Genomic DNA, 26,301 nt, shown 5'->3' with positions numbered 1-26,301 from the left:
TCTCTTACGGAATAAAATCTGTGAATGTTTGAATCAAACAAACTCTCCAGACTTTGATAGGGCAGCCAGCCACATCATACATCTCAGGCTTTTAAGATCTATAATTTGCATATTGGCAGAGCACCCTATTTTGAGATCCTGTCATTTACTGTACAATATTCCTTTCTTTAGCATATCCTTACCAGGGCTTCGGCAATGAAATTGTAAATTTTTTCTACTGATCCTTTTGGATTTTCTTTTGCCAATTCTCTAGAATGCAAAACACACACAGTCAGAGTCTTAGCAGCAACAGTCTTCAACTCAATAAGCAAACCTATTTTGTCAGACTGACTTTTAACCATCAACAGAGTACTGAGTGAGTTACAGGAGTTAAACGGCGTGTAACAAAAGATGTGCCTCTGACGTGGTGTATTCTGCGCTTTTGCACTGCACCCTAAACCTTTCCTTGTGGTAACATTGAATCTAAACAGTAGCACCCAAATGTAAAGCTTGATGTACCTTCTTCTCCTGGAAGACTGAAGTCATCAGGGTCATCCTGGGCCTCAAGGCAGGTGGCAGGGACCCAGCCCTGAGCATCTTCTGAACTCACAAACCACCACCCTAAATAGGCAGGAAAAACAAAACAAAACTGATATACAAGATACTGCACCTCATGCAATGCTTATTCAGTTAAGGGATTATATGCATCAGTAAAATGCACGACTGATATTTGACTTGTTGCTGGGATTGTTTCAACGCACCACTATATGTTGCCTTTTTTTTTTAAGTATAAGTAACATATAGTTTATGTGATGTATTACAATTATTCTTTTATTATGCATTACTATTAATCTTCTTGGGCAGCGGTCCCCAACCCCCAGGCGTTGTTTGGTACCCGGCAGGCGAGAGTTGAGGCTTGGGTGTGAAATTTATGGTTTTCGGGGTTTTTATCGTTATTTCTTTAATGTTTTTTATCTCTAACTTGGCTTCCCTGGGTCTTTTCCTGTATGTTATGAATAAATCTTCTTTTTTTGTGGTACCAGTACTGGTTTTATTTTGTTGTATTTATCCGTGATACCTTAAAAGCCGGTCCGTAAAAATATTGTCGGACATAAACCGGTCCGTGGTGCAAAAAAGGTTGGGGACCGCTGTTCTTGGGTGTACATGTTACCATTGCGGATATTCTGATATTTGAATGACTATTTGTTTTAGTAATTTGATTAATTAATTAAAAATGTTAATAAATAGCTATGATTTACAAAACAAGATGACATTACTGGCATACTCTGAGGTTTTAAAAATATATTTTTTTATTAATATATCAACTGCTATTTCAATTGAATATTTTTAGCAAACCTATTTAACTCAACCTTAATAGCTGGCAACAGACCAAGTCCAGCAGTAGCAACAATCCCACAAACCCCCATAGTGTTTCAAGTAATTGCATAGTTCCACATCAACACTTAACGTAACAGGTTTGCCGAACAGTGAAAGCAGCGATCTGCCACAATGAAAACATCAGAGAAATGTACAGAATATATGTTCTAATTCTGTATGAAACTTGCCAGACTCATTTTTCTCAATGACCTCCACCACCTGCCCCACATGCAGGCTTATCTCAGAGCTCTCCTGCTTCTCATAGTCTGTTACTGCCACATACTGGTCAAGTACAAGAGGGTCTGCTGAGGAGGAGTCTCCTATTAAGGGAAGAATAAAAAACAAATAAAATCATAACAGAAGTTTAGCACATCTTTTTTGATCTTTCTTGGGGAAGTCACGAATGAAATCTCAATAATGCGAGAAAAGCCTCCACTCAATATCTTTTGTTCTTCGCTGAAGAGCTCTGTTCATATGTGCATAATATCAAAGGACTGTCCATGAACTTGGAATTATAAGATTGCATCAGTGTGGGTTTTAGGTATTGACCTTTAAAGGTTTTGCATTTCATTGACCAAATGTAATATGACCTTTTAAAATGTCAGACATTATATGGGCTTTGAATAACTTCACTAAAACCCAATTTAAGCAGGCCTTTACAAAACAGCCAGAATTCAATTTTAGGCTAAGTGGGAGGAAAAAAACTGCCTTTTGATGAAATGCCAAGAATAATTCCAAGGTCGCAATTTGTGCAAAAGCTATTAAGTAAAAAGTTTTTTTGTTAGAGGGGGCTTATGTACATTACTGAGATTCCCTCAGAGTCCAGACGGAGGAGGCAGTGTACGTGATTGGAAAGGAGCGTGAGGGGAAACAACAAGCTGAGAGAGAAATAAAGGAAGATTTGGAGAATGGGAGTGAAGGGGATGGATTGAAAAGCGTAGATGGTTAATTTATTTATCACCATGACTGTGACATGTCTATAGAAACAAACCAGCATCATTAAGACCCACCACCAATGTTAGCACTACATCACTAAAAAAATAAAGTAACAAACGAGGGCTCACAATATAATCACTGTTAAAAAATGTATAAATAAAAAAAAGGTACAACTCTGCTTTTTCTATTGACGTTTGTTGTGTAAAAATACACTAAAACTTGACTGACTGATAAAATGCACGATGAAGGGACATTAGCATCAATCGCAGCATGCTAATCACTGAAGGTGCTATCAAACACATTCTAAAGTAATGCGTTTATGGCACACAAAAGGTTCAGATTTAAAATAACAAAATAATAATAACATTAAGTATGTACAGTAATTACAAAATAGATTTTCTTGATCGGGCAGCTTAAAAATACGTTAACATTAGCCTCCTTCAGTGAGCAGCAGCTAGCTAAGAAAATAATCTGATTAAAGCCAAATTTAGTACTGCTTAATCTTCAATTTCTCCATTATGCCAGTTAAAGATTTGAATATTAGTAATGCAAATTTCTCTAAAGCAGAACTGGAGGAACACTAGCCATTTTTAACAAAAGCTATTTTCAACTATTCCCTTAGTCACTGTGTGTTTGAGTTCCACATTTTTTTACTCCAGATGCCTTTCCAAACAAAACCTCAAACCTTTTTTTTTCCTCCCAGGATCAAACCAAAGATCTCTGGCAAATTTGTAAATCACTACACTATGGCGCCACTAGCTAAACCAGCTTAAGTCGGTTAGCGTAATTAGCTCACCTTAAAAATAATATTTGATATATTTGAAACAGAGCCATATTTAAAAATGTAAATGACAAATTTATTAATTGTAATTTCTTAATGAATGACAATGGCATCCTGAAACATACTGGTATAAATTTTAAAGGATTCCTTTATAATATCAACTTCTTCAATCCTTTACATTTTAATGCATCTTTAAATCTAGTGATTAAAAAAAAACCTTTCTATTTCTAACTCCCTGATTCAATGTATTGCTGTTAGCATAACCAAGCTTACTATATTCATAGTAGAGCATAACTTTACTACCCTGTCCCAACACAACATATATAAATAGAGCTGAGATATGACCCACACCAGTTCCAAAAATCAATCACCAACAATTTATCATTAACAGAACCAATGCAAGCCCCAAGCCTCAACAGAGCCACATCCCACCTGCCCAGGCCAGGGAAGGAGAGGGGGGACGGGCCACTAACAACCCACTGGGGTTACACACACAGCACGACCAAGCATGACAGTGTGTTTACTACCTCGCTTTAGGAAAGTAGTTGCTCTCTCCACAAACCCTGAGGGAAAGGAAAATGAATGGAGAAGAAAACTGAAAAAGATAACATGGATGCAAAATTAAGAATAAAAGATGAACTGAGGGGATACAGAGTATATATAAAGAGGAACAGAGAAGGACAATGTTTGTTTCTTGGTTCACCAGTACTGTAACATCAGTATAGAAGGAATGTCTTCTAATAAAGTCATTGTTTTGGTTTGTTCAACCTGTGACCACTAGATGGAGATAACGTCCTATCATATGACACAGAGGTAAATTACTGAAGACTTGCTTTTATTCCTTTCAATACATAGTTTATCAGAGAAAAGCCAAGATTCTCATGATTAACTAACCTACCTTTCATTTCAAATACACAATCAAAGCTATCTCACCTGATTTCTTCTTCCCAATGGGTTCCCTGTTAAAGAAAAGAAAACATTACATGACCACACCATACATACCAAAATGGAATGGAACCAGCATACTAATAATATTTAACATAATTCACAAACTCATGAAGGTCCCACTTAAATAACTTAAAAACAAACATCAACAGCAGTAGAACAGCATCCCCAATTATTAATTTATACTTAATCTCACTATCATTTAACATGTGTACTGCTGGAGGAATTAAAAAAGAAAAAAGAAAAAGAAATTATCTTTACCCATCAGATCTACAAACTGTCACGCAGGAGAAAACAGATCCATGTCTGCAACGCAGGCTAATGTGAATAAAAAGCTTTGAGATAGCTGATCCCGAAAATCCGGGCTGATGTTAAATTCAATACAGCATCTGCTGTGTCTGGTTTAGACATTATCCAGATAAATAGACCATCACTCCACAGCAAGAGTCAGGAACTGATTCAATGGCCAGATGCCTCAAAAAGTCACTGGTGGCTAATGCTCAGCATTTGCTCTGTTTGTCCCTCATTATCTAAACGTCGCACCCTTACTTTATAGCCTACCAATGCCTTCCTTTTTTCCATCTCACATCTTCCACGTCTGCCCAACCTACTGCTTTATCTCCCTTGTTTGTTTTCCTTGGCAGCCACTCTGTGTCCATTTCTCTGCATCAACATCAATGCTCTTAGCCACATAAAGGATTATTGGATTGATAGAACTGTTAATTGCAGAGACCTCATCTCTGTGAATGTTTACCTCCAAGCTTGCCAATTAGGGTATTATGAAAAGAAATACTCAGGGCGACCGACTAAATGGACTACAACAGATGAATCTGCGCGTGCACTGCATGTGTATACTTTGTTTTCATACAGAGAATAAAGGTGAAGAAGTTTTGAAACCTCAAACTAAACTTTACAGTAAACAACTGCTCACAGAAAATCGCTCCATCCCTCCCTGTGCCTAATCTTCTCTCTGGATTAGCTTATATGACGTCCTTTTTTTCCTATAATGATCTTCCTTGCATTTTCTTTCCTTTTCCTTGCCTTCTTCTTGCAACACTTCCTCTTTTGTACTTCTTTCTTCCTTTTTACTCACTGACCACCTACTTCCTCTTTACAATTGAGTTCTCTTGTCCTCTCCTTTCCTCTCCTCTCTACTGCTCTTAAGAAGAAAGTATAACATGTCCTACTCGTTGCAGTAGATTTATAGGCCATGATAAATCTTCTCCTACAGTTGCTGTACAGCAGCCTTGTTGTCAGTCAGCCAAGCAACAGGCTGCACTAGCAGAAAGCAGTAATCCAATTTCAATAAAGACAAACCAAGGTCCTTCCTATATTCATCTGCCTCAAGGAATCACATCTCCCTCTCTCTCTCCCCCATCTCTACTGATACATGCTTGGGGCTTTGTATGAGGAGTAAGGAAGTATGGGTCCTTGGCAACCTTCCCCGAGGTAAGAAAGGGGAAAAAAAGACAAGGATGTGTGAGAACAAACAAGAGTGAGGACTGGGTGTCATAACTTATAAATATAGATTCATATTCCACCGACAGGCTTCGGAAACTTTTAGACACACTTTTTGTTTGGTATCAGCTTACAGTTGCCATGATCTGCTATCTTGATACCACCAATAGAGTGAAAAGTTTTCCGATATCAGAGAACACAAATGCAAACTCTTCATACAGAGGGGCTGCATGTGGAAAATAACACCCAAATTCTTGTGATAATTCCAGTTTTGGGAGAGATCTTTTCCCTCCACAAATTTACTTGAATTTACTATTTAAAGTAAGAGTAAGTACACACAAGTTAGGGCTGTTTTAAATTCCAGTTATTTAGCTAACGTTCATCACATTTTATACTGAAAGTGGCTCATCTTGTCAAAAGAGTGAAGTAAATATAATCAAGCAGTCTTCCTAAAACCTGGCCCCAGTAAAGTACTTGACGGCAGCACACAGCAGACTTCAAAGGAAGATTAAATCTGTCCACATTATATATGACAACACGGCAGGCTGTTGCAGGAGCTCATTTCACATTCAATCTTCATAACAGCTTCTTGTCCTGTTAATTGTCCTTGGGCGTGAACCCCCAGCTGCTCACTCAGTGCATGCCACTCCTGAATGGCATTATGGCATTTATAAAACATCAGGATGTGATAGGTTTATACATAAATATAGTCACAGGCCTTATCTATTGGATTTCCTGACAGCTGACAACACACGTAAAGATGTTTCGACGGAGAGGACATGACTACGCTGCCTTTCTGCAGCTGTTAGCAAAATTAATTAATTAAATAAAACATCTCTAGGGTCTACGGTTTCGCTGAAGGCAGCCATCCATAACCCCTACAGCCCAAAATGTAAGCTTAATAACGACACATTTGCGTTACTTTTAGTGCTGGATATTGCGCTAATGTGTTGAGAGTGAGATTATCAAGAAACCATGTGGACTCAGCTGTGTAGAGGCTGGTGTCCGCACTCCGCTCCAGCAAAAATGCAAGCTCAGCTTTAAAAACAGGACCTATTAAGTGTGTTTCTGCTAGAAAACCCCAACAGAAGGCTGAGCGGGAGTATGAAATCATATTCATTAGAGGGTATAATGAATGTTCATTACCAGCAGATCTCGCAGCACATGGCATAACATGAGCCAGTGGAACAATGATTTACCATTGTATACAAGAGGAAGGGTTTTTAATAGTTAAGGAGATATGTGAGGGTGTGTTTGGGTACATGTGTGCTACTCACTCCTTGGGTGGGTTGAGGTCTTCAGGTCTGGTCTCAAAAAACACTCTGACCTCCTCGCACTGGGAGATGTAGACTGGCAGCTGAATGAGGGCCTGCGTGCACAAAGATTTCAGGAAACTTAAACACACAAACTGACAAGCATAATCACTTCAGTGCACAGGGAGGTCAACCAGAGGATAAAAACGGTGTTCACTTGACCTGGTCTCAAGTTTTTATGTCTGTTCTCATACTTATTTTACCCTGCAACGCTTGGTTTCCAATAGAAAGAACAAAAGCTGTATCAAAAAATCCTAAAATTGCAATCGTCCATTCTTTATTTTTTGGTAAAATCTTTATTCCTCTTTTTAGGATCACCGGCAGCAGAGAGATGAGTCCTGACAACAGATAAAAGACAAACATCCACATTCAGTTTTCTTTATTAGTCATTACTCATGCACAGCTATTCATTTTTTTATCTGGCTGTTTTCCACTTGCTCTCAATCAACCCTCTAAAGGGGAGCAGGAGAACGAATAATCACCTCACCAGCTTGATGTGGCAAACCAGAAGAAAAAAAACACTCCCATCAATGACCTTGTGGAGACTATCCCTCTTAGCTATGAAGAAAATATGCAACTCCTCCATTTGCTGCCAAGATCAGCTCAGTGCTACCCATCAAGATTCCTCTTCTGGTCTCTACCTCTAATTTTAATACTCCTAAGTGTTTCAGCTTTGTCCTTCCAGGAAGCACAGCCTAGCTCCTGGACTCTCTGACACATGCTGATGTAACGTCAGGACTGACGGATGTGGAATGGAAGCCAAAGACGTAACCAGAGTGTCCTTGTCCCATGCACTATGTTTTCCTTGTCATATGTAGGACTATGGGTCCAGCAGCTTGTGTTAAAGAAAAGATGAGATTTGTGTCCTCATTCCTGTTTGCTGATTCATGGTAAATATTAGGCTTCAAAACTATTAGGCTTCAAAAGAATCTTGTGTTGTTAAGCCTTTCAGAGGACCCACACAACGTTTAGTCATGCAGCCCAGGATGTTGAGCCGTAACTGAGGTCAGAGTGCAAAATCTCTGCCTGCTGCAGAGGATGCAATCCTTGGATTTATTTCCATCCACGTGTGAGCATGTGGCTTGACCGCTCATTACAATTCTCCCCAGGGAGGAGACAAGAGGGAGGCTCAGGGTACATTACAGCAAATGGACTTTATGGGTGTTCTTTATAGAAGGCAGCATTAAGGTAATTGCACGCGTGTGTGTGTGTGTGTGTGTGTGTGTGTGTGTGTGTGTGTGTGTGTGTGTGTGTATTCTCCAAGGAAAAATATATAATGGAAATGCAAGACAGACCAGCCTCTCACAAGGTACAATACACTGTGGCAGTGTGGGTCAGTGTATAGTATCCTCTCACATGTACATACATATAGTGAATGTTTAATTAGAATAAAGGGCATCTTAGCCATATATTAAAAAAAAATCTTGATGCTCATGTTATCTGCATAAGTGATTTTTGTACTGTTCCACACGTATAAGCGAGGTCTAAATAAATCTCTAAAGAGACTTTTTATGTGATTGTTTTTTATCAGCTATTTGACCTTCCCAGTGATCTCTTTTTTTCTATTTTTTTAATCCAACCTTTCATCCAACTTTGCTTCCCAATATGAAAAACAAGGTTTCATAACCAGGGAAATTTGAAATGAGTCAGTACAAAGCCTCAGCTGTACAACAGAAGAGATGACTCAGCTCTTCTGTAAGAACAACAAAGTTGTACCTTGTCAATCTGACTACATGTGGGGGTGGATGAAATGCCATTTTTGATCCTCCAGTAAAGTTTTGACTTGTTTTTACCGCTACTGCGATAACTTCTTCGCTGGCGGTGCTTAGCTCTGACATGTATGATACTGCCAAAGGACTGATGGATGTTTTAAATCACTAACAAATGTGTGTGACACAGATACCATATTGCTTGAATTTAAAAGCAATATGGTAAAGGGACTGACTCTTATTTAGTGCTTTTCACTGCAAGTCAGTGTTGCTAACATTCACACTCTGATGAACGCATCAAGAGCAATTACCCAAGGACCCTTTGGGCATGCAGACTGGAGCAGCTGGGGATTGGACCATCAACCTTCCAGTTAGTAGATGCCCTTCTCTACCTCCTGAGCCACAGCCACTCCTGGACCACATTAAGTCTCACTCTGCTTCCCTTCTGTCTTTAAACATAACTTTAACGAAGCTTATATGCACTGAAACATTTTAAAGGCAGGCATCCTTAAACCAATAATGCTAAGCAGGTATATTTTATGGCTTTTCATACATTTGCACAACTTCAAATTTGACTGTGGCAATTCCACTGAAATTGTCTCAGCCGTTCCCATAAAACACCCACACCCTCAGACATGAACCAGCAACTCTACCCTTTCCTCCCCTACCTTTACTTTTCACATAAGTGGTTAAAGATGTTGCCTACCAGCTGCACATTCCTTTAACCCCAGATGACAGAGCCCCTTCGGTCCTCTGCATTGTTCATCATACATAAAAGCTTTACTCTCAGGCCTGAAGAATTGCTGTTTTTACCGGTGAAGAAGTGACCAGTCAGTTCCACCTTAGGAAGTAATTTTTTTTCAGTAATGGTTTCACAAGGGTCTTGATGGAGTAAGAGAAGTAAAGCAGTTAAAATATAAGGCAGCTGAAAATCGTAAAAGCGCGAGTACAGGCTAAGTCAGAAGCAAAGTTTCCTTCGTAGAGAGAGACATAAGGAAATGTTTGTGCATGTTTTAAAGCCCCAAGTCACGCCTGTAAAATTTAACAAAAACATAGCCCGTGGTTGTGTGGATATGCTGACTGGAGCTAGCTCAGCAACGGGAAAATGCTTTGCCTGTGGCAACCACCACAACTCCAGAAGATATCTGCCTTGTAGATATGTATCCATAAAAAAGCACCTCACTGAGAAAGATGAAAATCTTTAAACTGCTATTCGACTTTACTTCAGAGGCTAAAAAGATGAGCATCAATCATGATTATTTTATATAGGCTGTGGTGGTTGCGTTCCTGTTGAAATGAAGCAATTACTTGCTAGCTGTTGGCAGTTATACGGTTTAACCTCATCTGCAGTGGAGCTTGAGAATGTAGAGTTGCATGATTTTCCTTTTCTTGAGGTTAAGTGAATAATAATCTCTCTGGTAAAAAGCAATGTAATGGGCTGGACAAGGCACAAGTTTTGCATCATCCTTTTTTTTCACTTATGGAATGAGCTGTGGTATTTCAAAATGACAAAACAGACACCACACACACACACACACACACACACATTACAGCATGCTTGCACCCTGGCAACATTCATCAATTGTCTTGCTCTAGGGGGTCATAAGGCCTACATTTTGTGTGGTGTAACGACATTCTCTTCTCATTTAGCTACATAGAAACTTTTTTCCCCCCTTATACACATCTATCCCTTGAGAAAAATTCTCCTTTGGCGTGTTTCTTTTTGCAGGAAGGTCAGAGTCTACAACAGAGCACCTGGGGACCTTTTAGAACACATCGGCAGAGTGGATGCCTGCGGTCACAAAGACTTGCTCCGGGATGTTTAGCATGCCACACACCGCACAGTTCCAATTTAGATCGCAAGGGCAGCAGCATTATTCATAAAGCTGCAACAAAGTGAACGTATAAATCTTTCTGTTATGCAAATGCTGTAGTTTGACTACAAGCTTGACTTTACTTAATATAAGCATGTGTTTGGACGACTAAAAATGGGCCTGAATGTGATGAAGACGTAACCAGACGGGGGGGAAAAAACCCCAGCTAGCTGTGATGTAATGTACACAGATTGTGGTTTCTTTTCTCTTGACAAATGCATTTTATAACATATATATGTTGATGCTTAGCAATAAGTAGAGAATTGCATAACGAATACTCACCCTGCAGTATTCATTAATAGGTCTTAGCCTTTTCATTGCCACATCCCTGATGTGGCTCCTCCTAAACAGAATCTTTCCTGGAACAAACAAGGAAAATCAGATTTAGGAACTTAAATACTGCAACCTACTTTTACATATGTCAAGTTAACATGTTCATATACCTTAGAAAAAAAATAATAATTCTAATCTTTTCCACAGCAAGTTTTCATATAAAATACACAAAAGCTATATTGAAAAACGAAACAAACAAAAACAAAACAAAAAAAACACCCAAACAAAACCTTGATCGATTTCTTTAAGTAGTGACTTAAAAGAAAAACTTGCAGGTAGACTGAAGGACAGTGAAAACGGTGGCTTTTTCCAAAATGTAGTTAGTGAATTAGCATGCAGACACAATACAGTCGCATCATCAATAACAGTGACAGCACAATGAGGAGGCTAAGGAGGTGGGTGAATAGCTGGCCTTTCCAAGTTAATAAATGATTTAGGACAGGCACATAGTGCCCGTTTGACAGTTTAAACACTGCTCCCTTATTCTTATCGCTAGGCACACATTACCACAGGCACGGGCAAGCTAGTTCACCATAACAATAACAAGAAATGTCTACAAAAAGCCCTCTTTTCTATTCAAAGGCATGTGAAAAACTTAAGAGTAAATATTTTCTTTGTTCTCATTTGGCAATAGACACACTGAGACATATTAATTAAAAAATACAGTATAGCAGGGCAAAAGGTTGTGTATGTAATGAGATCCTAAATGCAGGTGACAGATTACAATATTACCGCCATCAAGGAGTCCTGGTGTTTGCTTTTGAAACAGACTTGCTGACACATCATCCATCCATCCATTTATAAAAGCTCCATTTCACTATTGTTACAAAAAAGTGGCTGCTTCTTTAACCCACGCAGCTTAAAACTGTTTATGCTAATACTTTTCTCTTTGTTCTGTGAATCTGAAGCATTCAAGAAAAGAAGTAATCATGAAAGGAAGGGCCAAGGTGAGACAGAAGTATAAAAGGTTGTACAAGTGTATACTGCTGACTGGAGTAGATATTTGTGGTGACTTCACACCAAAAAAAAGTAGATCTTGCATATTTTACAGAAAACTACCAACACCCAACGTTCAAAGAAACGACCTCCACACCCTACCCAGCCATCCCTGCTCTCACTACAACCTACAAGCTGACTCAGGTGGTAGACAAAACAAATGGAAAAAAAACCCCAGGATATTGTATAAATAACACAATAAAAGGAAGCTCAAAAGTAAGACAGTGAAGCTTACTATAATATCAAAAAAAACAACCTGCGGATGATGTCAGTTAAAAGGAAAATTGATTTGTGTGGATATTAATTTAACCATCAGGGAATAATAAGTAAAGCTTCTAATGTGATCTAACTGGAACAAATACCTCAAAGATCTCTGCAGAAACATCAGGATATAACTAGTGCTTCCTCACTGGGGGGTGGGGGGGTTCGTCTGATTGTTGTGGTTTTCTCTGTATGATTGTAGGCTCTTTACCTTAACTTTACCTTACAATTTAAAGCGTCTTTAGGCGACTGTTGTTGTGATTTGGTATGATTACCAGATGTGTCCTTGGGCAAGACACTTCACCTGTTGCCTACTGGTGGTGGTCAGAGGGCCCGGTGGCGCCAGTGTCCGGCAGCCTCGCCTCTGTCAGTGCGCCCCAGGGTGGCTGTGGCTACAATGTAGCTTGCCATCACCAGTGTGTGAATGTGTGTGTGAATGGGTGGATGACTGGATGTGTAAAGCGCTTTGAGGTCCTTAGGGACTAGTAAAGCGTATACAAATACAGGCCATTTACCATTTACCATTAAAAAGATGAATTGAATTTCATTGAAAATTGGTTGTCCAACAGTTTCTTGTTCATAACAGGCTTGAGTCTTGGTGGTTCCTCAGTTGTTCTGAAACATCCCAACCAATTTCCTCTCATCAGAGAGACAGCCTGGGTCGCTTTCCCAACCCTGGCAAAGTGGTAATACTGTATATCCAAATACCTTGTATTTATGTATAATTGTTTGAATGATTTGACTGATGATCTTGGAATCCGCAGTTGTTTAGAACTTCCCAACTTCTTAGATCTTCACAGAGTTCCTTGGACTTCCCCCATTGTAGTGAGCATTGGTCAATCCAATGAGTGCTGCCAAATAAATCCTTTTTATGTTGGCATAGACAAGCTACAAGCTATAGTCAATCAAGATCACTAACAATTAGTTGGTCTAGTCAAGTTAAAAGACATTGTAGTACCACTTTTTAAAAAGATTTAAGTGAATGTATGTATATATTTGAGCCTATACGTTTCTTTCTGACCCTGTGTGGATTAGAGAAAGTCCAAAATAAACACAAGCTTGTCCACCCAATTCTTGTTGTAAAATCATTCCACTCTGGAAAAAGAACAGTTCAAAGAATTCATTAAAAATCCTAAATTTGTCACGACATTCATGCCCATGAGGAGAGTATGGAAACATCTGTTCACAGCTGTACATAATTAATAGATAGCCACAGCATAGTAACTTTGGCAGTTTTTTTTTTGCTGTAATGCCAATGGTCAGTTGTAAGTTTTAGTCTACTGCCAAAAACAACAGTTATTAAAAATGGTGTGTTCATCTCTCTTGGTGAATCCCACAGGTTCAGTGTTTGGGCAGAGTTTAAAAATGTGTACAATAAGCAATGCATCCATAATGTTTTTTTAACAAGGCTGTTAACTATTATGCTACTACTGTTTCCCATACTGCAGATACATGCATCGCAACAATAAATAAAGATATGAAATCTAGTGTCAACGAGCGTGGTCTGATTAACAGTAGACTTTAATATTTTACCACACTGCAAAGGACAACAAGATCATACTACATAAGGGAGACTGTTACAAATGAGATTAACTAGAAGAAGAATTAGAGAAGACATTCCGAATCTCTATGGCATTGGCAAGCTCTTGCCAGAGCAGTCGAGGGGACGCTGTCGGGACAGCACTGAAAAACTAAAGAGATTTGAAAGTCAACCCTCAGACACACTTCTCCTTCTCTATTTCTGTCTCTTTCTTCCTCTCCTCCCCTCATCACTCCTCAAGCAGAAAGCGTTCTTGAAGGTTTTCCAAAGCTCTCTGGGGTCAGGAGAGAAGCACTGACTCAACACTGCCCACTTTGTATGCATGGCAGCTCATGGATGCAGCCGATGAAAAGGGCTTATTTGGGCAGGGTGGAATGCTGCTACCCTGGAGCCATGGCTGAGGCACGGTGGACATTTTGGCAAATCTCAGAGTCGGTAGTGACCAAAAGTATCAAACAGCTTTTGTTTCCTGGGAAAACTGAGCGAACTAGATGGAGAAAAAAGGCAGGCTAAGATGGCCATACATAGAGAGGTTATTGTTACCTCACCCAAAGAAAGCTGTTCTCAGAATCCCTCACATCTTAATGGCTACATTCACCAACCTAATTAGCCTTTTTGGGGAGATTTTGAGATGCTTATACTTTTATATAACACAAAAGGACTTGGGATCTTGTGACAAAACTGCGTCCTCGAGACCGTATTCGGATTTTACTTGACACATGCATATATTCAGTCGGGACTTAGTAAAAGTAGGGTCGGTCTTGAGGAAAAAATAAATTAAGTAAGCAGCAAAAAGGCATATATTTTTAATTTTTTTAAAATAAATACTATTCTCTACCTATGCACACCAACGGTGTGAAAGAAAATGTTCTAAATCCACGTGTTTTCATACTAAATGGAAATTTTCTGGACTTTGCTTGGACATGGCTTATATCACTTTAGTTGCTAAGAAAACTGAGGATATTTCTGTGACTTTTTTGTTTTGTATTTAAATCGGGCTTGTACAAAATGACTTGGCCTCTAAGGTTTTAAATAACACAACATCTAGGCGTGTACGGAGTATAAGAAGAAATACTGATTTGCGCCTATGTTGTAATTACTACACAGGTGCACATTCCTTCACAGGTGTGTTACTGGTGGAAGAGGAGGACAGAGACAAAGCCCCAACTTTTCAGCCATTTTGCGCTTCTTTGCATTTCACAGCATACTTAGGAGGAAATGTGAGTTACTCGGCTCCAGAATTGTATGTGACCTGTGCAGCATGCAGCACCTCCTGCCATGTCAGGCAGATAGTTCCTCAGGCAATAGAGTGCACAGAGAATACAAAACAGAGAAAAGAATGTTTTCGAAAGGACTCTATGCAGTTCTGTGAAAAACTATGTCCATATTCAGTAGCTTGAATTAGCAGACCCACAATTTATCTTAACTTTTTAAAAGCCAACCTGACTCTGAATGGTGGGATTAACACATCAAATGTATCATTTTATCTTTATGTCATTTATGAACCAATCTACAAAACCATGATGGCACCATCTATCTAAAGATAAAGAGTTGACTTCGTAAATGAAAAATACATAAAGTTATGTATTTATTGGACTTCTAACATATTCCTTCCAAAGGCCAAAATCTGACCTCAGAGTAAAAATGCTGTCAATGCTTGTCAAAGAGAAGAAAGCACAAGTTCTACAGTGTGTACTCTTACTGACAAACCACTTTGCTGATGCAGAGATACCAAGGAGTAAAAACAACTTGGGGCCTTGAACAAACCAAACCAGAAAGGGAAAACCACTTCCGTACCTTGTGAGATTGGCCCCCGTCTTTTTTCCAGACTTTTGCTTTGTAAGTGAATGTTTTAGGGTTTATTTCCCCTTGGCTGTCAATGAATACTGTGCAGTTCAGAAGACTGTTTGCTTGGGATCCCTCTCAGACAGAGGTCTGATCTGATGCTAGTAATGGTCCTTCATTTGAATCTCCATGTATTCAGCCACTCAGGATAAAAACCTTCATATAACATGCAAACAGCTTCACAGCAGCATTCCTAGAGGATGTCCCATGCAAATGTCCATGAGCCCAATCAGACCTTTACTTGTGGTGCCTTAGCAGCACCACAGAAGCAGCACTTTAGAGCCATCCTCAGTGGCACTAAATTTATTCAGACAATAAAAACAGGAAGCACACGCTCAGAGTTCAATGTAGATGTTTAATGTATCAGTATGGAGTATGGGGTGCTTAGATGTAAAAAGGATGGTATGAAAAGCAATCTTTTAAAAAAAAAAAAAATCTCCCTCTCCTTCCTTTCCTACTTAGATTTCATCAAACGGGGTGAATGCGTGTGTGTTTTTGTATGAGCATTCTCTCAATGAGTTCCAGACTTGCATGGGCATTTAAAAAAAAAAAAAAAACCCTAACCCCCACACATCCCAAGCCTGGTGGGGAAGATGTGGGTGGGGTTGACATTAAGGATTTTCTTCCTTTCATAAAGGATTACTTTCAGCAGGATCTCAAAAGTTGGTCAAGTACACCCAAAGCCCCCTTTTCAAAACAAACTTTGTTGCCATTTGTATTTGAGAAAGAAAAATAGTGAAAACTAAAGAGAAGAAGTTATTTTGGAAGTTATTTAGCTCTCACTCTCTCTCACACACACACACACACACACACACACACACACACACACACACACACACACACACACACACACACACACACACACACACACACACACACACACACACACACACACACACACACAAAATGATGATTCAGCCAGGAGAATGATGGAGCTCAGTTGGGATTATCATAATGAATACTATGGAGTATAACATTCAGATTTTTGTTAAAAATACACGAAACACTGGCAAATAGTCTGTTTCTCTAAAAGGCTCCAGCACTGATTCACATAGATGGTATAATGTGTCTTTAGGCCATTTGCTGAGATAATGTGGTTCAGTCCAATGTTTAAAAAGTACATGAATTAAAATATTCTTGCTTAGTGGCAGAAATAATATGCTTATGCCCAACACCTTTGCTTCAGGTTGTTCTAGTTGGTTTCTAAGCGCACGTGTAAAAGATTAACTCGGCTTTCCTCCAGTTCATTTAAAGGTCATCATCAGTAAGTCATTGCTGCCCAGTGTGTTTGGTTGAAGGATCAAAGGGAGCACACATAATACAAGGACGTGACACTGCAGCAAGGACACGACACAGGAGTTCAAAAACCTTTCCGTATTATAAGCACATGAGCTGTGGTTAAATCGCTCTGTGTGAATCAGCCCTTAAAAATCAAAACTTTGTTGATTTAATTCTGGCCAATTTATCCCTCAATCACTTTAATAAATGGAAAATAAATGGAAAACTAATGGACTAAATGTTCTCCCCTCGGGACGCCTCGGGACATTGAAGTAGAGCTCGACACCTTCAGCTTTACACAAAGGGACAAATTCACACTGCACAACCAGTGAATGTCAAACAAAATGACGAGCATGACCCTGGTTTCCTGATACACTGTGGTTTGGGAACCGTGGGCCTTTCAACTGAAAACTGCTGAATGGAAGTAAATTTTTGCTGTCTGCACACATTTGAGGTCCATGACGAAGTCACAGAGCACCCAAAATAAGTGGTCATGATGGGATTTCCAGGACGGACTCTAAAAATAGCACTAGAAGTGGATCACAAGGCCTTCAGAAGACAGCCTTGAAGGGAAGATTAGACAAATTTAAATCAGGTAAGTTTAATTGGGATGGTCTGTAAAAAATATGTATTCTCCATTTATTCCTAATAATGCCCAGTTATGTGCCACTTCTTTTTTTTCTGTGATTGGTCGTTGAGGGACTGTGTGTTCAACTCTTACCTGGCAGGAATGGAATGATCCGGCGCTTAGGGTCTTTCTGGCCTCCCTCCACTGGGAATTTGTCCAGCAATTCCATCTGAAACGCAATGATTAATCAAAGTTATTAGCATGTAAGGTTTTTACATTCTCACACACACAGGATACATACACAGGACAGCTGAGGGTGGTTAAGAGAAACTGATGATTTTTTTTAACAAATCAGCAGTTCCAACAAGGAATTTGGCCAATAAATGCAGATCTGCCAATAATTATAAATGTACTGAGCAGATGGTATGGTTTTCCCCCCTCTACTTCACATGTTGCTGTAGCTGTAGCTAAGGAGCACCACCGCTGACATAGTGGAACATTTCCTTTGCCATGATTTTTAAAAGGCTAGAAAGCAGTGGCAGCGAAGAAGTTTAACAGTCTTATATTTACCTTACTGAAACTCAGCCTATTCTTATAGCTTTTTTTTTTCTCCTTAATTTAAAACCTGAAATCACAAGAAGGTCAATCCAAAAACTGGTTCATAAAATACAAGCTTAATTACAAAGCAAAATACTGTGCTATAGCAATTTAACTAATTTACTCAATAAAGCTAAATCTGTATTTTATATGATGAAAACGAATAAGAGGAACCGAAAAATGATCCCTTTCATCTACAAAAGCAGGAATAGTAAGAGAACATGAGTCAAGCAAGTTACTGGAGTTCCGTACTTTCTTGAAATGCATCACAAGACAAATAGTCAGATGCTTAGTCGGTGAATCAGTACCACCTTGAGTAGGACTGTATAAACAAAAAGATGGCCTGACATAGACAAAAGAGACAGTGAGGGAAGGAGACAGAGAAACAGAGAGGAGCCAGTACCCCACACACTGTAATTGTTCCCATGTGTCTGACTGCGAGTGCAGACACACCCCAGTCCCTGTGTCTACTCTAAGACTTGTATCTGCTCTGTAATCAGAGGCAGTCAAACAAGAAAAGGCATATGGAGCGAGTAAAGTCATCTCTTCAACATACCATTTACATCATGCACTAAACATCAAATATCCATCCTCGACAGGGGTGAGGATGACAGGCTAAGGCAGAGGAGAGGAAAGCTGCATATGGTTTTAACTTTCTAAAATGTGTTTTTTTCAGTTATGTGCTATGGAGTTTATCTCAGTCATGTGTTAGTATTGTACAGATAGACATATGCAAGTCCAAAATTCTACATTAAGCACTTTATTTCTGTGCCTGTTCCACTGCACTCGGAATACAATGAATATATTCATTTATTTACTTAAAAGTTCATTTCAAAATCTAAAATACCCCAAACAAATCTACGTGCTTCTTCACCTGATAAAAAGTGTTTAGAAAATATTATGATTCTCCACAATTTAAGGAAAAATCCTGCAAACATTCTGTCAAGAAACTCTTTAATGGAAACACTGAATACAGTTTGACTCTCTTGGTCTACACTTTGACTCCAAACAACATATCTTACGTTCATTTTGGTACAGATTAGAAATTTTTCCAAGGTCAGACCAATACTCTTCAATGACATACTTGAACATCCTATCCATAACCCCGCACCATTTTCTCCTGTTTGCTGATTATTGCCACTCACTGCATACGTGCCTAACTGATGTATTTAACGGATTTCAGTTAAATGCAGCCAGCAAGACAGAGAACGCATTACTCCAGTCCTAGCAGAATTACACTGCCGTCCCATTCACAACACAGACGCATTTAAGTTTTCATTGATTACTTGTAAATCATTAGATGAAATGGCCCCACTTTGTAGCTCCAAAGTCTTAATGCCTTATTCTGCATCCGAACCCCTCAGGTCAGACAATCATGCCAATATAGCTTGCAAGATCCAGACCACTGTGTAACAGGCTTCCTCTTAAGCTATTAAATCAGACTCCCTGTTAAGAATAATAATAATATTAATAGTAAACTAACACACCAGTAACGGCTGCAAGCATCACAAGTGCTCTGAGGTCTCAGTTGAACAGAACTCTACATTGTCTACATGCTACATTCCCAGGCTATTATGATCCTGCAATCTTTTAAACACTGTTATTTCATCCAGCATTTGCTTGCAGATTTACAGTCACATAATGTTTCAAGGGACTGTAATTTGTCTAGTCTATGTCCCTTTAAACCACATCACCAGTATTTAATCAAAAACCAAATAAAGAAGAACTAAGAAGCTCCAGACTGTTGAGCATGAAAAAGGTCCATGAACAATTGTTGCTCTCTTTGCCTGTCTCAATAGTCCTGACATTCTCTGACTCAGTTCACTGCATAATTAAGCCTGAAACCATTTTTTAACCCTTTGTGGGGAAACTGTTCTCATGGCAACATACTGTTACCATCCACATTTGTGGAGTTCTTTAACCTGTTGGTGTTTTTTTAAGTATTTAAGTTAACCACGGTATTATGCTATAGTAATTAGCTCTAACACTGACTAATTAATACTAAGTAATTAGAGGAAAGCATATTAACACAGTAACTTGGCAAATGAAGAATGAAGAATCCCAACGGATAAACACTTGCCCTCTAATGCAGAAAAAGATGCTTGGGGTAATGACTATGCGGTAACTATGTGTGATGGCTTAGTTTACCCAGCAGACCTGCTCTGGCTACTGTTAGCACTCTCAGCCATAAGCAATATAAAGGATGATTGTAACTTCTGCTTCCTATCACTTGTGACTGACTCAATGAACATGCAGCTTCACATTCAGATCCTCGTCTTGCTTGTCAAAAACATCAAGATGGCAATGGGCAAAATAGAAGGTATGTGCAGTATCAATCTAATGTTCACCATGATGTGTGTCATTTAAAAAAAAATATTATAACAAATTTCAGATAATTCCAGATAATAAACATTCATAATTTACAGCAATACCAATTTTCAGAGGCTCTGTTTGTTTCTGATCCCTCAGTTTCTCGAATGTATAAAGTGAAAACACGCACGACATGGGGAAAAAAAAGTGGTTTCAATTGTGCTCGTCATCTCTTCAGCAGTTAACAATAGGCCATTTTTCAAAAATGAGTAATCCTTAACAAAGATAGTGATTTCACAGACAACAACATGGACAAGAAGCCAGGGGTGAAAGTTCAGAGTAGAGCTCCCATTTCAAAGCTTCACTTTCTGGAGATCTGTGCCATGCTGCTAAAGAAACCTCTCCCATTCTCAAGAATGATGAATCTGCACAAGAACATAATGAAGCTAACAAATATGATAACATTTGGTATAGCTTTGTTAGCATTCATTTAGCTGAATCCCGGAAGATTATATAGACTATATACATGAAAACAGTCTATTTTCATCTACCCAAGATAATCCTGATACACTCAGTTTAGCATTTTTATGAAACTTTTCTTCTTTTGTTTTAGCCATCTCATTCTCTCAGGTCATCAGTTTACTTCTTTCAAATGAACTGTTGAGGACATTAAAAATATCGCCATAGTTACAGTACACAAAAATTATCACATTGTTGCTGCTTTGTGAAATGACCGCAAGAGGCAACTTCATATTACAAAGTCAAATAATCTGCCCCCCCCAACCCCCGTTTCAAGAAGCTGAGTTTATTACTGCAGATGGAAAATATGTGACAGCTGTGCAACTCTGAATAAGCAAATAATGTTTTCTTTTTTCCCCCCCCTTAAGCTTTAAAGTAGAAATATATCCACTATCCAAGGCGAGCGGGAATGCAGGAAGCCTGTAGAGCTCGATGGACACGTGTGCAGAATGGAAACTGTTCTTTGTGACATGGAAGCAAACTGAAAAGCTGCTAGGATGAATGCACTGAAAAAAAAAAAGAGAGAAACTAGAAGCCACCATGGGATGGGCTCACACCAGGCCCAGTGCCCCCACCCCCTCTGATCATGAGCTCAGCTGCAGATGTGTCATGTTTCAAGATTGTGTCTTGTATAGCTGTGACACTATCATGTTGACAAAAACGTATCCATAAAGACACACACAGACACACTAACTGACAAAGATCAAGACAGTACACTCTAAGTGATGTTTTGCTTAATGTTTTGTTTAATGCTAAAACATAATAACCTTTATTATCTGTACATTTTCAAATGTAATGTTTTACAAAAAGCGGAGAAACAATCGTAAAGCACATTGTTATTTTTGATTAAGGTGCATTATAAGTTGTTTACTTGCATTCCCGATCACAAACATTAAGTTTCGTGGTTGAATGTTAAGCTTCTTACAATTGGACTGAATTTAGGTCAATTCATGATTTTAAATAGAATAAATAGAATTTTTAGTTTTAAACATGTTTTTGACGTTTCTGGCCTTCCTCTCACTTCTGGAACAACTGCCAACTACTAACTTTTGGAACAACTTTACCCTCTTGTTTTTCTGAGGAAAAAAATCTCAAAAACAGCACAAGTGCAAGGCCTTTCTCTCCTGTTGGAGGCACACCTCTGTCTGTTCAGTGAGTAACTGTTTGCACATGCTCAGTGTTTGTTACCCAGACAGAGGATGTTTACTGTATGTGAAAAAAAAGGCTTTCTGTGGCTTCTAATTTTCTCTGAGTAACAATTTTCAATGTAAATATAGCTTAAGTCACAGCCCAGCTGATGTTTTTAAACTGTGAGTATGATGACTCTGTCTGATGAGAACACGGTTAAAAATCTATTAAAAAAAAGCTGTTAATTAAACAGAAAAATTCTCCATTTCTAGATGGTGCAAAAAAAAAAAAGTAGCAGAAATATCCTCAGTGACAAGAACATCTGGCTCTTGCTCAGCTATTCTCTTCCTTAGAGAACTGAGCTATTGATCTGTCAGATCAAAGATGGAATGCCAGGAACAAGAAATACTTGCTATTTTGTTACTGCTGCATGGTTAATCCTAAGATTTGTTCTTTATTTTCAATATGTAAATAACAGCCTTGCTATTGTTGATTTTGCGCATGCATCAAAAGACTTACATTTATAATAGAAAAAAACTGCTTTTATATCTTGTTTCAGCCCTTAGTGAAGCAAAATCAACAAAGTCTGTGCCAGCCACACAAAAAGCACATGCTGCTGCGTTTGCAGAAAGAGAATCAGCTGCTTAGGGCAGTTATGTTGACAGGATGTGGTGACTAGCACTTCCTGCATAACACTAAGGCTGTGGAATGACCAGAGATGTATTATTATCTGCATTACAAGACAAGCCAAAGCCACATAATGAAAGACATTGTGAAGGAACCTGTTAGACAGATTACAGAAAAATGATAACATAATATAAAATATATCAGACACATGGGGGATGTATCAGTGTGCTAGTGATCGGAATAAGCCAGCTGATTAGACACAACTGGTCACTGGATATATTCAATTTCAAGGAAATCTAATTAACATGTCCTCCAGCTTGACATGCACCTCTCCAGATATGCAACATGACGCTGCAATGCAGACAACAGCTAGTGTGATTGCGTTAGTTGATACAAATACACCAACACCGTGTGATCATGGAAATCAATATAAAGCATACTAATACCCACAGAGACCTTTCTTCCTTAAAACACAATGCATGTTAATATGTGATGGGCTGGGACTGATTGGCTTCCTAATGTTGCTAATGCTGACACTTGCACAGCAGTGAGTAATCTGCTGGGGCAACCATCTGCTGTTTTCATAGCACTGCCACCATGTATAAACCCAGCTTGTTCCAAATCTGCTCTCTTTTTGTGTTGTAGTAATTTCAGCTATTCGACTTCAACAAGGTTAGCTTAGTCAGCATTGTAACACTGAGAATTACACTGAGACACTCCACACAGCATCCCAATAATACCACCACCAACTAGTGTTTTGGGGGTGTAATTAAAGAGTAATGCAATTATAACAGATGGTAGAGAAATTGAAATATTCTGCAGCTCATTTTTCTTTTTATTTTGAATTTTATTTGTATAAAAAAAAAATGTCAGCCCAATAACCTGGAGCATGACAGCAGGTCATGTAACCTGATGCAGCTGTGGACAAAATGTACAGTTTAAACTTGGTCAAAGAAAACTTGGAATAAATGCTGCATGGTGACTTTAAAAAGCTGGAATCACCCATTGCAGTTGCACTTGGTGCCTCTTTATTTGCATATAAAACTTATAGTGACACTGATGATATTCAGAGTATTACAATTTTCTACTTGTCTCCAAGAAATGCCAAATCTTTAATGTGGCTTTTATATATTAGTACCAAACCATACAGAGATACAAGAGATGAGCCATTATCTGTTATGTCTCTACTAGGATTTACCTACATCCCCTTGACCACTGAAGTCACTCAGGAATCCATCATCACACCAGGAAACAGCTGAATGGCATGGCACGCCCTGCTGAATAACACATCTTATACGCTCTTATTCTAAAACACTGATCTGATACAGTCTGAGTTATAAATAAAGTGTTGCCTGTTGTGTGTAGTAGTTGACCAATTACACAACTGTAATGCGACTAACATATATATAGTCATTTATACAATACAAATGATGTTTAAAGAGCAGCCTTGAGACTTTATCTGTAATATTATGCTCATATTTATCCATGCTTTTATACTGTGTCAACAACAGAAAGGTGGTATGGATTAAACAAAATTAATGGATAATGGTTCTATTAGCAGCTTTACTAGGGGTCAAGTCAAATGACTGAAATGAATACTTCACATCCGTATGTTAAATGCTACACACGCAGCCTCAGAAAACTCAGTGAGGCACTATAGTTCTGTACTTCATTACCCATGCATTGACCATCTTAATCAATTAAAAGGAATTTAATCCAATTAGGGCCGACAGTACGCCTTTCCGAAATTGACTACATGCTCATTAAAAGTAATTGCCTTTCTGAATTTCCTGGAGTCCATGTTCTGGTCTCTGATGCAGCCAGGGCCACCCCCCCACCACCACCACCACCTCCCTCAGATCCATTACCTTCAAGAAGACAAAAGGAAACTAGGATACTAATAAGACTCCCTCATTGTGCAGCGTGCACCATCACCATGACGTCTGAGAATGATTCAGACATTTCTGTGGTCATCAGTGCCACAGTCGCATTCATCACTGTCCTCTATTAACTTCACTGGAACATTTTCCGACTCGTCTCGCACAATATAATTACCAGGGTTATAAGGGTGGAGCAGGGAGAGGCTGGCTACGAGTACTAGTCTTGTATGACTGAGACAGTGCTTCCATGCCTTTCCTGCCCTGTGCACTTGTCTGCTAGCACAAAACAAAAAAAAAGTCCCCCAAAAAGACAAAAGTGAAAGAACACATTTAAGACTATTAAAAGAAACTCAAAAATGACGACACACACGCACACAGTTAGTGGCTCACTTACCTGCAGGTCAAAGAACTTGCTGTAGCGTCTGTAAATGGTTTCTGTGCTGCCATCGCTCCAGGACACTTTGATGATGTAAACCTGGCAAAGCAAAATAAAGGAAAATAACATTGAAACTAATGCACAGCTATTATTGTGATAAACTAAAGCCCTTGGGGCATCACTCTTCAGTCACTACCATTATTTGGGAGTGTTATGAATCCTAGAGAGGGCTGCATATAGCAGACATCCCATTTCTCTGGAAGCATCACGCAGCTGTCACTGAGTGGTTTTCATTACTGTAACATATGCTTCCCCACATCCCACTGCCTCCAGTGACCCAAGAATTGCTCTCCGGTCCCTTAAATGCACCTCAAGGAGATAAAGAAAGAGGAGGCTTTCAGAGAAACCTTGCACAAGGAAAGACAGGTGCATCCTACACAGAAGTCTTCCGTCTTGTGTCGTGACATTTAAATGCCACACTTCCATCCATTATGAGCAAATTGCTCCACTTAAAACACCCTGAAACCACCAACTTCTCCTTTCCTCCATCACATCTACCACATGCCATAGCTGGGAGGAGCTAAGACAGACTTGAGTGCGGGAAGTCAGGAGTCATGCTAATGAAAAGCCCCCAATGTCATCATCCGTTCACATGAAAAGAACAAGGATATCAGATGATTTCACTTCCTAGTGCAGTTACATCACTTCCTGCTGTAGAAAACATAATTGTTTGTCATAATTGTATACATGCAGAAGAGTGAAATAATAATAATAATAATAATCATAAAAAACCCACAAAGTTTGTGCTACCTTTCTAACATGGGCAGCACTAGGTTAGATAAAAAGAGGTTGACTGTGTAGGTGCAGCTGCAACTTCAATCAGACATATATCTAAAACAATGAATCATAATGCACTTTAAATAATGTCAAGAGTTTGGGGGCAGCAGCAGATTTTGATTTGGTTCTTTAAAGAATGAAAGGGGAGAGGCAAGGAGGTGATTGGAAACACCCTTGTGGCTTGCTGTGTTTGGCTAAATGCTGCTGGCCCCAATCCCAGACCCTTTCAGGCCTCATTCTCTTTTTTCGGTGGACTCGAATCCGATATTACGATGGACTGATCAACTACGGGAGCTGTACAGACAAGCAACAAGGCCATCTTCATTAAACAAAAAAAGATTCCCCAAAAAGACTAGTTCAGGTTCTGTCTGACCAACTACTAGAATTAAATTACTCATCAATGAGAAGAAAAACTAATCAGTGCAAAGATATCCTGTTGTGTCCTTGCTGCAGATAAAACTAATTAAGAAATATTTGTTATCCAAACTAATTTGCAGCAACTCATAGGAAACAGGAGCTGATACAAAAAACATAACTAACCCTCCTAATTAAAGTTCCAAGTTCAAAGAAAAACTTCAGCCATTAGATATTTGCAGATATCTTTTAAGAATTAGAGCTTTGTGTTAGAAATTCTATAGGATATACTGAACTCTGGTGAGCAGACAAGCCTTACGCAGCTTTTTGCTATTCAAGCTACATGTTCAGACCTGAGACTTTAAATTTCCCGGAACCTTGAGATCTGTGTAAGAGAGAAAAGGCATAAAATAACAGTAGGCTACACCAGAGACTGAACGAACAGATGGAGAAGACACAGGACCACAAGAACTCTTCGCC

General features: G+C 39.1%; 1 protein-coding gene across 2 annotated transcripts in view; it reads right to left on the bottom strand.

Annotated features, from left to right (window-relative positions):
- sh3pxd2b (SH3 and PX domains 2B) overlaps positions 1-26,301 on the bottom strand; it is a 34,157-nt gene that overhangs the window by 6,219 nt on the left and 1,637 nt on the right. For both annotated transcript variants that reach the window (XM_084940684.1, XM_084940685.1), the window contains exons 2-8: positions 24,649-24,729; positions 17,347-17,422; positions 10,655-10,731; positions 6,754-6,845; positions 4,007-4,032; positions 1,545-1,676; positions 499-600 (exon numbers count right to left, since the gene is read on the bottom strand). In XM_084940684.1, coding sequence (XP_084796810.1) covers positions 499-600; positions 1,545-1,676; positions 4,007-4,032; positions 6,754-6,845; positions 10,655-10,731; positions 17,347-17,422; positions 24,649-24,729 — 586 coding nt within the window. The remainder of the gene's footprint in view (positions 1-498; positions 601-1,544; positions 1,677-4,006; positions 4,033-6,753; positions 6,846-10,654; positions 10,732-17,346; positions 17,423-24,648; positions 24,730-26,301) is intronic.

This window comes from Perissodus microlepis, chromosome 10, assembly GCF_051167445.1.
Source record: "Perissodus microlepis isolate ML-2025 ecotype Zambia chromosome 10, ASM5116744v1, whole genome shotgun sequence".
In the NCBI taxonomy this organism is placed as follows: domain Eukaryota; kingdom Metazoa; phylum Chordata; class Actinopteri; order Cichliformes; family Cichlidae; genus Perissodus; species Perissodus microlepis.
The sequence above is the reverse complement of the archived record's forward strand: the minus strand, read 5'-3'. Positions and strand labels throughout refer to the sequence as shown.